We start from the raw sequence: 11,625 nt of genomic DNA on the forward strand, positions 1-11,625 counted from the left end.
CAACGAAGAATGATTCGTTTCGTAACTATAATCGCATTTTCATCCATAATGGACAAGACGAAACAAAGCGAAAGGAAAGTTGTACGTTCTCAATTACTCCTATACGGAACAAAGATCAGAAGTTACAAGTTATAGTCATAAGGGGCGACTTAATTGAAAATTACCAAGACACTTGACATCACGCGTTGCTCGAGAGCCAAGTTACGCGGATGTTTATATCGTCTGGGAGTCCCAGAGCAGCAGTTAAGGGTTAATATCGAGAGCGCAGCGATGGTAAACGTTATAATAATACAAAGTTCCGATATTCTCTAACTCTAACCATTCTACAAATTTCTACTTTAAACGGTATCGTGATCTGGTCCTGGTTTAACCAATTGGCTGTTTTCCACGAGTATACTCGTCACGAAGTGATGGCAGTATTTTACGTTACGACGAGCCCCGTCAGTACTAAATTGAAAAATAAAACAATCGTTTCGTAACAACTTAATTCTATATTATAACAGCCACCCGTACTCCGTGTTCGACGAGTATACTCGCCATCGCTTACTGTTCGCGACACACTTTTAGGTAAACGCTTTTCAAAGAGGTCGCAACGGCTAACTGCTAAACTTTTTTATTCTGACATTGAAATTTAACAAGAATAAATCAATATCAGCGGCAATTTCAGTTCTATCCTTGGCACGTAAATACAATATAATTTACCTTTAACGAAAATGAATGCAATTATTCGTAATTATTCGCGATACTATTTACTTATATATTTTCCTATGTTGTCTTACGTATCTGTTATTTGTAATAGATGAGATCGAACGAGAAATATTAGAGGATCAGCAGCAGGGTTAATCTATCAGTGTAAAAATATGCGCAAACTTCCACGATCCAGTTATAACACGCGATATAATTCGCTATTTGCTTAGCTCGCTTCGCCAACTGCCAGCCTCGCTAGCTTTGTCCATGAGGATCTATTAAGATTATCATTTTAATTACACGTTGGTCGATCGAACGGCCAACGAGAAACGCGGCCGACAATTTTGATTAAATAGCCGCTAGCGTTACCGAGAACACGGCTCGTGTAAAACAATTTCGCCAGACAATTTTAGTTATCGGATTTGTTCGGCGAGACGCGCAAACAAACCGGCTTTCACCTCGTCAAAGGCTACGTTTCACGCGAAACTCGCGCCAGTTACAGCGTTAACTTCCTTTATAGTATTCATGGTGAAATCGCCAATTCATTTCCACCGTCTAACGAGAAAGACGAAACGGACGTATTCTCGGCGAACGCTTCCCTTTCGCGTCTCTGCCGTTCTTCGAATCGCTCTGCTTCAACTCAGTACAACCAGCCAGCTCTCTCGTTCGACAGCTGACAAATTGCCTGCGTAACTTGTTTGCCGCGACCGCGAGAACTATGTTTTAAGTCGAATGATCGTCAGATGTTACGAACAATTGGAAATTATCTTCATTTCCCATATCGCTGGCCGATGCTCACGATCTGTTCAGTTTGGAAAACATGGAACAGCTCGCTGGACGATTAGTTTGAATTTTACGGAATCGCGTTTGAGGTGGAATATGCCGAGATCGTAGAATCGTTGATGTTCGACTGCTCCCACGAATACTCTGGTGTCTGTACGTTTTATCAGTCGAACCTAACATTTCTCAGTGACGGATAAGTTTCTTTTTAAAAAATCTACACATTCTTTTCTCTGTTCGAATAGAATAGAATAGAATTCCGATAAATAAGAATTTGGTATGAAACTAACAACGTTCCAGTCGTACAGAAAGAAAATACAATTTAATTAAAAACGTGGGAGGTGGTGTAAAAATCGGCGATAGAATTCATCAAGAGTACGTGACGTTGGAATAGCTACAGTCACGGATGTTAGAAAATGGAAACGTGATATTGAGAATTATGTAAAGCACGTGGATTGCTCGAATGATGGGTTAACTGTGGGGAAACCTTAAATACACTGATGTAATGGGATGGTTTCGTTGTGATAAAGACGATAATAACGACGACTTTATACAAATGGAAACAGCCAGCTAAAACGATAATGGAGAGGCACTTTCCCATGCCGAAGCACCCTTGCCACTCGAAAAAGGGGCTTCGATCGTATAAAATTCACCGCGCAAAAGCTCCCAGGTACAGAGAAAATGTAATTTTACGCAGTTATTTCTACCGAAAGAATCGTGTGACGTGGTGCTTAAAAAGATATGGAATGTATAAATATTCAAAAAATCAATTTTATAAAATTAAATCTATCGATCCATCAATAGGATTAAAAGAAAGGAATACATCCGAAATGTACACAAAATTGAAGGAAAGGAAGATTTGTATAAAAATTGTAATAATACGATGCAGCAATTTCACGATACCATTTAATTAACGTGGGTGTATATTTTTTTGAGAGCATCCTCTGTATATCAGAAATATATTACGAAATAGAAATATGTTATTACTGGTTTTCCGATGAGAATCCGAAGTGTATCAAAAATTTAATCGGCGTAGATATTTATCGACGCAACAGTTGCAATTTCACAGATACAAATATCTTGCGAGTTCTCTCATCGTCGTAATTTGTATCTCCTTTATATACATCGTCTGTCTGAATATTCTTTCTAATATTCTAATTAGACTGTAGATTTTGATGCAAATTCATATTTTTGAGAATATGATTGAAAAGAAAAAAAAAAAAAAAAGAGAAGTAAAGAGTATTTTGTATATTTTATATTTTCTTTCGTATCACGTGCATTTTGTACAATTTTATTGAAATTGGATTACAAGAGCCAAGCAAATCGAACATCAAACGGACTACGCGTCGTGTGTTACTTTATAGGAAAATCACGACAATGTCTGTAACATTCGTAGTATTTTACGATCCTATCTACGATAGCAATTAAAAGTTCATCAAACAGATGATTAGATCACGTACGAGCCATTTGAAAGTCAAATTGTTCCATTTTCCGAAAATTTATTCTTTCTAACTCTTTAAGAGTATTACATCGTGGCTTATTAACATACTAAATAATAATTGACTGTTCGAATAGTTTGATGATTTTGGAAAGTACGTGTCCCTGATAAATATAACTTCTATGCACACTTCCAAATCCGTTTGAAATTTCACCGATACGATCAAGTTAGGCGTGTCTCGCTACAGTGCTGCAATGATCATTTCGAAATGCTTCGTATATCATATACGCAAAAAGTTTCCAGCAACGTTGAAACAGCTTCGCGAGCCACGTGTAATTTATTTATAAAAGATTTTTGCAACTGTCGAGACATCTTGGTATCTGTTAATAATCGTTGAGATATCATTGCAATCAAGTAATTGCACTGTATCATACGCGATAACGAAGTTACTCGATTATTCGAATGGTATGTACTGGGATTAGTTTCGATGGATGTTTGAACGATGACGGAATATTTGGCCAGCATAAGCACTGATCCCTTCCATATCGATCGCGTTTATCGATATTTGATAAAGAGGTCGTTTGCAAATTACATTTACCGTCTACTGTTGCTCACGAAATTATTCCAACTCTGATACGTGCTTCTTTATAAATATATCGCGTGTGTACGTGTATGTTACATATTATATTACATATCGTATATTACATATTATATTGTATTTTAAGTAACAAGATATTTAGTGCGAGTGTATATTTCGCAGAGATTCCAAAAGTGATTAAACAGTCAATTATCCATCACATCGATGCATCTCAATGTTCAATGGGACAGTATTTAGCGTCTATAACATGTTGAAGATAGCTCTTTATGGTGTATCTCGTGGAGGAAATTAATTTCACGAAATTAATTAAACAGTCAATTATCTGTTGTACCGATACGTCTCGATATTCAATGGAATAATTTTTGATATTTATTGTACGCTCAAAATACCTATCTATACTATGTACTATTTTTCCCCCCAAATATTCGCCACAACTATTTTCTGTCTTTTACATTTGCACTTTCAGGATGATTTCAAATTCTACCAATGTGATCGGGATAGTCGTGTTTCGTTACAAAACGAACAAAATCCCGAAAAGTCTCGTGTAACGGGCTATAGGAGGCGTTGGTGCAGAAAACAGAATAACTTTTCAAAAATTGAGTCAAACAATTTGTTTCCTTCCTTTTTTCTTTTTTTTTTTTTTTTTTTTTTTTACGAGTTAGAAGAATTGGAAAGATTAACAATAGGTGACGTGTAAAGAAATGTTGAAAGAAGTACAATTAGTCGGAATAGCGAAGAAGAAAGTGAAGGTAGCTTTTTACAACTTTTCTAGCTGGACCTGTAACGAAGATTTAAATAACACATTTCGAAGATTTTCTCTAACTCGTCGAGCAAAATTCAAATGGTTCGGTCCACAGTTACAGACGAGTTATTTCGTTCGAATGAACGTACGAAACGAAAGATGTTTTTACGGCGAGTGTCGGACTATTTTAGCTTTCGAGGCATTGTAAGTTGAATTTTAGTTGCGGTGTCGACAAATCATTGATTCAGTGACAGTGAATTTTCTTTTTCCTGGATGTGATGCGAATGCGCAGAAACTTTGACGTCAAACGTTCCCGCTGAACGAACAGGACCTTCCGGCTGCCATGGATATTGATTTTCCCTGGGCTTCAAGGTTTCTGGAGCAGCTGTACCCATCCAGCGCAGACTCCGGCTATTCTCAATATGGCTGTCTATTGTACCCAAATCCGCTCGTTTTGCGTTGCAACGCGCTCGCCGCCATACACCAGCATGCGATCAATGCGCCAAGGACATCAGCCGATCGCAATTTAAACAGCCGAATTTATTTTCGAATGTGACGCGCTAGACGTTATCAACATGGCCGATACATGTACCGCTGTCACGTGCTTCCTGATCGTCGCGTCTATCTCCATGGTCGTAAGCATCAATGGTAAGCCTCGCATTTCACTCGCTTGGTCGGGCTGCTTAAACCTTCGCCTCTTTAATTCGACGCGTTTCTCACACGTTTCGCCACGAATCAAATTACATTTTTCTGAAATTAGAAATTCGCCGATACGCGTTGTCCATCTTCGGTATTTGCGAGAGAAGAAAACGATTCTTGCGCCTTATTCGTTACGCCGATTTTCACGTCGATACGATCGGAATACCAAAGTTGATCGACTCGACAATGTATTGATCAGTTAGCCGTTGCGACTAATGCGACTAAAATGCGTTAGAAAGGACAGAACGACTACTTTGTTCACGCTGTATTATAGCTTTTTCATAATAATTATTTATATCTCTTCATTTGTTCGTTTTACCTGGTCCTGGCTTCCAAATGTTCGAAACGTCTTCAAATTTACGAATATATTTTAGTTTTCGCTGAAATTGCAGTTTAAACAGCGAAAACTGCTTTTTACGCGTGACGAGTATACTCGTCAAGAGTAGGTAACTGGTTAAGACGGAAGATAATTTGCCAGGATAGACAATGGCGGTATTTCGTTTTTTTAGAATTTTTAATTTGAGGAATTTTTCTTTCAACAAAGAACGTTTCTGTAATGGAAAATGGAAGTTTCTGTTTCTTCCCATTTTTCTCTTTCTTTCTCGAGGTTCCTTTCAGTTACATGGCCCTATTTGTTTTACGAGCAAGTTGCGTTTTAGGAACGTGTTTCGTTGAGGGAGTTTTCACTAGATGTCTGAAGGAACGATGTTTCGTCTATTTATAGCGAAGATCTTCCTCTACGTATAAACTGCATATAGAGGAAAGTGCACCTGTTGAAGCCTTCACTCGTAGGTGTTAGCCATTTGTGTTACGAATCGTGTAAACAACGATCATCGTACACGGTGCATTTAATTCACTTTTCTTCCGTGATAAGCTTCGCGATGAATTCTCATTTCGAGGCTACCTTTTTCATTTACCGTCTTGCCTATGTTTCCTATGCATAAAATAAATAATTCATACTGAATACATCTATTTCTATTTTCTCTTTTTCTTTAGATAAGAAGAAGATTACAATCAACTTTCACAGAGAATTTTTAACATTAGATCGTCCCAAAAGTGTCTTTTATCTTATAAGGAAATAATAGATGTACAACATTTTTTGTTTTAAATTATTTTATTGAATTACGTTTAATCCATCTTATTCTATTGGAACCAGATGTGAAATAAAACAGTATAATTTTTAACTTCATGAAATATACATAGAATATTTCGTGGATATCGAATCTGCAGTCTTGCGTAGATCCAATTGTCGTATAGATGCAAACGTAGTCGTATACCGTCTGTTTAGTCTTCGGAGATGATCCAATCTGTTAAGAAGCTGAAACTCTAGAGGATTGGTACGATTGGTCAAACTTGCGTGGAAGCGTTTTTCCGAACTTGGAAATATTTTTCATAACTGTAGGTATTTTTAAGTACCCGTGTATGATTTCGTTGATTACCTGTCAATGGATAAGGAATACGTTTGCTGCTCTCGGAATACGTTTAATTGAAATAAATCGAAATAAATTTTTCGTAATTTCCAGATACGTTTACGATATTTTGCTTGCCAAGTCTTACCGTCGGACGTATCGCAAGAACAGCAGGAAAATTTGGCGCTATTCGACGGAAAAGCTAAACATCCGAAGAATTCCGTTGTAAATAAGAAACCTAAACCGATGTTTCACCTTATTAGACGATTTCCTCGATGATATCCCTGTCCGCAATCTTCCTAGCAATCTTGTCGACGAACGCGACGAAATTTCATCCTACGCATATCGCCGATATGTCTGTTAAATGTCAAGACTAATATCTATTTATTTTTACAAAAATGTACAAAAATCTGACGTTAATGAAAGCACGACACATTTGTTTGAAAAATGAAAGAAAGGAAGAAGTAGAAGGAAGTAATTTCTAAGAAATCAAAGAGAGAAAGATGCGAAGCATTAAAAAGTAGACAACGATTTGCCCAATGTCTTACGTCCGATTCCTACGTCGATTTTAATAATCTTTAGAAATCTAGGATAAATCACGATTTCTATTAATTAATACGTATTTGTCGGTTGATTGTGTCCGATGATCAGGCCAACTGTTAACTACGGAACATCGAACTCACGCAGCGTCGGAACGAGCAAACGATTTATGGTGTCATCAGTGTGATACAATGGAAGACGGAGAGAGATGCGCCAATCTGACCGGAAACTTCACCACTTTCGGGCACAAGTGCACTGGTGACAAAAGGACCTGTATGGTAATGACAAATGATAACAGCGATTCGAACGCTTGTTGATTATACACAGGTCACGCACGTGTTTCAGCAGATGTTTGATATTTTGCTTTGATCGCGTGCTTTTAAAGCAAACAGAATATAGCAAACAGCTAGCTAAAAGCGATATTAGTTATCGTCAACACGAGAGCGAGAGAAGGCTGTTCAAGATAGAGACACAGTTTCATTTCGTTCATAACGCGATTTTAGTGTTTGGAAATGTTCAATATAGTCGATCAATTCAGTTTCATAATAATTACGTACTTTATTGAAATTGTTTCCGCTTTATAGGAACATATGTACATGGTGTACACATTTGAGGGAATATGCAAATGCAATTTTTTATTTGTTCTTCTTATTTATTGGTATTCAACAATGATATTGGATATGATATAATTGTACAGTTTGTACATACACGGCAAAAATTTTACGAAATCCGTAATCGATATTAACCGACCGAATTAACAATGAACGAACCGTATTCTCTGGAAATGATGCGAGATATTCTGGAAAATTGATATTCCCTCGACTAAAAATATGTTACGTTCACACTCACTCGTGTTCGTTACAAGTTCCAATGTGAAATGTCATACAGAGTGAAACAAGGAATTGTTGCAAATATTAATTTAATTTTAGTATCAAGAATCATTCTACGTACATGTAGAATTCTTTCTCATCTTTTCTTTTCAGTCTTCTTTTTTCTCTTTTCGCTCGATACTATCAAGTTCGTGGTTTAATGCTGCCCAAAATGAGCTCGTACTCGGACAAAATTAAAAGAAATACTATATTTTAGCGTACGAGTGTCTCTTGCGATCCGCTAGGACATGTCATATAACGAACATCGTGAAAGTTTAAAATCTGCAAATATTCCTTTCACGTTTGCTTCTTTCTCTTCAGGTAAAGCGGTTTTCTTACACTACCAGCACCGAAGATTCAATGTCTAGTCCACAAACTTGGTCGGTGGAGAGAAAGTGTACTAACAAATGCGACTCCGGATGTATAGTGGTCGGTGAACGAACAAAACTCTCCGCTTGCACCACTTGCTGCGAGAAATCGTTTTGCAATATCGGTACCGGTGCTGCGAACGATCTGACGATAAGAGGGATCGATCTGTTTCTAGCTTTAGTATTACAAATTACATTAACAATTATCATGTATCCGTCCTGACATTGCAGACGAAGTAACACACGATCGTGAATCATTTTCAGTCGCCGATGAGAATAATTGGTTCCATTAACGCGTTTATACGTACATTGTAACATACACTGTAATATTACACAACAACACGATACATAAGATTTGTCGCATTACCAATGAAAATGCTGTTTTCATTTTGTAAATGTGTACATGGAGTTTCATTCCTTATGTGTTTCATAATAATATTACGATGAATATTGATTAATAAGTGAATAAAATTACGACGATATCGATAATACGAAGCTCAGAAATAAGAAAATAATAATGATGTTCTCGTTCTACTGTCGATAAATCAAAGAACAATCGATAATATAAAAAGGGGATGTTCTTAAGAATACGATGCTCATAATTATAATAATTGCAAATACAATCAAATCTACGAGAATGAGATTTAAAACACTGCTAAGTTATTACTCGATCGTTCAACGAACCAATGTAATTTAAATTGTAAATTTTAGAAAAATTGTTATAGCGATACACTACCAATAAATTGTATAAAGTAACAAACTTTTCTAAAAAAAAAAAAAAAAAAAAAACTCATTAAAACTCTCGATATAGTAATAAATACTTTTTATCGATTTCCATTTTTCCATTATCCTCTACTTAATTCCGAGGGATGTCAATGAGAAACATATTAGGTTGTTCCAAAAGTCTCTGTCTGTTTTATAAGAAAATAATAGATGCACAACATTTTTTCTTTTATATTATTTTATTGAATTTTGTATGATCCGTTTTCTACTAATAGAACAAAATGGATCATAATGTAAAACAAAAAATGATGTGCATCTGTCACTTCCTTATAAAAGGAAAGAAATTTTTGGGAAAACCCAATAGAATGGGAATTTTCTCGTGGACACATAACATTAGAAAATTGTACACAACTTTTATTTAAATTCCTTCGTACGATCTCTGTACAATATTCTTTTATTAATTATACCTTAATTTTCTTTTTATTTTACTTTAATTTTTAAGTATCCTCCGATTGGTTTCCAATTATTTTGATTATTTTGCAGGAAGCCAACAATTTTAACGATCGGCATATTTTTCGATACTCGTGAACAAGAGTGTACAACCTGGACGTTTATACACACCCACATTTCTCTCAAACGCACAAACATCCGCATTCCGTTTATAATACTAAAATTTCGCTGGAAACAGGGAAACGCGAGATCGGGTATCTACTAAATCGCTTAAACTATATAGTTTATACCAGCGCGTTTACAGCTGTAACCAATTAACGTAATTACACTGCCTAAATGAAAGCATTCAGTTTATACTCGTGCATTCTGTTCTTTCAACAGCATCCTGGAAATCTGCGTATTATCATTTTCGTAGAAATCGAGAGAGCTTAGGTTGAATGTAGATCCGACATCGTCAAACGGAAAATTACAAAGTTCTTGAATTCCTGGAAGTTTTTAACGGGATATAGGGTTTTGTTCCAATGGAAAACGCATATTCGTTTCTAGGAATCGGTTTTAATTAAATTTCCACATCCGTGAACAAAGGGATATGATTTATCGTGCGATAGCATATAATGAAAACTAAGGCAAAGAATGGAATTTTTTTATTTTTCGCAGAAAACGCGAGACGACATCGCCTTGTTAAGAGGAAATAAAACCATTCCAGGAAAGAATAACGATCGTCGTTAAGCGTAATGTAATTTCTTTCTGAAGAGTCATACTAATCTATCGCCCACGCGTAATGCCTCGATGCTAAGCATCTCTCATTTTGCATCTCGTTCGTTGCCATTCATCTCGTCGTGTAAAACGCAAATAAAATGAAAAGAAATAATTTTTATTCCAAGAAGCAATTATTCAAACAACAATTTATCAACGGATAAGAAAATCAGAAATGTCCCTTTTAATATTTTTAAAATTAATATTAAAACCATCTTTCTCTTCTTTTTTACACTCTTACTTATCTGAAATTCTTTATCTCCTAATTTCGATAAACCATTTTACAAAACGTAGGCTATTGTCCGTTTTACGTTTAACTGTTATGAAATTTTGCAGTCCATTTACGCATAATCTTGCGAGTAAAGTACATTTTGCCAAAAGTAATCGAGCGTCTGTCTACTTTTGAACAATACTGTACCCAACAGCTACTTACAGTGGCTACAAAAAGTATTTCTGTATTATTTCTACTATTGTGTTTATCCCAGCGTGTTAATCAATTATATTAATTGAAAGCATATTAATTGTCCTCTGTCTGCAAAAGCCTTACCGACATTTACACGCTGGATCGTTTAGGATCATGCAATATCTGTTTACGTTCTCGTGTTTTAAAAAGTGTGCTCAAAAATTCTTGAATACTCTTGCAAGTTGCTAGAATATCTTCCAATAATTTTCATATCGATACATGTGAATCTTTTTAAGCGAAGCGGAATCTAAGCAAAAATATGAAGAAAGTGGAAAATCATTTAAAGTCACTGGTCGAAAACCACCCACTATGCAGATGGACAGATAAATTTCGCGTCACTTGATAGTACTATCGTATGACTACGAACTATTGACACTAGTTGAAAGCGAAATGTAACGGCTGATGAAAAGAAATTGGAAAAGATAGAGATACGTAAGTATTAGCATTAGGTTGGCATAAAAGTTTCTTTCGTTTTGTGAGGAAATAATAAATGTACATTTTTTCTATCATATTATTGTATTGAATTATGTATGATCTATTTTGTAGTAATAGAATCCATTTTATTTTATTCATACAGAATTCAATAATAATAACATTATATTTCCTTATAAAACTAAAGAAACTTTTGGGACAACCTAACGCATATAAATACCTTTTCACAGCCACTGTATAAGATTATAAAAGATACTGATATACAAGATATTGTTAGCTGTAGCTGCACACCCACCACGCACTGAGCATCGCAAATATCGAAAGCCCTGAAGAAAATTTGAAGAAGAAATGCTGTAATTTTATAAAACTGAATTCTAATCGACGAGACGAGTAAACGTGTGACAGATATCGTAGAATAGAAAATAAAAAAAAGTGTGTAATAGGCAAAAAAAGAAATGTTTAATATAAATTTTACTTAGAATTCATACACGTAAGTAGATATGACTTTTCTGCCAGTCACTGTGCATTATCTCACATAATTTATCTCTCGTACTTATTCTTTCATCCAGGCAAAGGAAGCTGTCGGAACAGATTTAATTCCCGTTCATTAGATTCGTCGCCTTACTGAATACGATATTCTCGAGTTCGCGGTTCAAGGGAAAGCGAAGAAT

The 11,625-nt window shown here is 35.8% G+C and overlaps 1 protein-coding gene and 1 long non-coding RNA gene across 3 annotated transcripts in view; one reads left to right on the forward strand and one right to left on the reverse strand.

The window, feature by feature from the left end:
* Positions 1–4,452: 4,452 nt before the first annotated feature.
* The window catches only part of LOC126916447 (uncharacterized), a 103,734-nt gene continuing 96,561 nt past the window's right edge, over positions 4,453–11,625 (forward strand). The window contains exons 1-3 of one of the 2 annotated variants that reach the window (XM_050722294.1): positions 4,453–4,893; positions 7,005–7,171; positions 8,084–8,393. In XM_050722294.1, the coding sequence (XP_050578251.1) occupies positions 4,821–4,893; positions 7,005–7,171; positions 8,084–8,353 (510 nt within the window). In that variant the 5' untranslated portion in view covers positions 4,453–4,820 and the 3' untranslated portion in view covers positions 8,354–8,393. Of the gene's footprint in view, positions 4,894–7,004; positions 7,172–8,083; positions 8,891–11,625 lie in introns of those variants that run through there. The other variant, XM_050722293.1, reaches the window with a different exon arrangement.
* LOC126916471 (uncharacterized) lies at positions 9,247–11,444 on the reverse strand. Its single transcript, XR_007710604.1, has 2 exons — positions 10,607–11,444; positions 9,247–10,497 (listed from the first exon to the last, which is right to left on the reverse strand). It is a non-coding gene; the product is annotated as an uncharacterized LOC126916471 (long non-coding RNA).

This window comes from Bombus affinis, chromosome 5 (assembly GCF_024516045.1).
Source record: "Bombus affinis isolate iyBomAffi1 chromosome 5, iyBomAffi1.2, whole genome shotgun sequence".
Classification (NCBI taxonomy): domain Eukaryota; kingdom Metazoa; phylum Arthropoda; class Insecta; order Hymenoptera; family Apidae; genus Bombus; species Bombus affinis.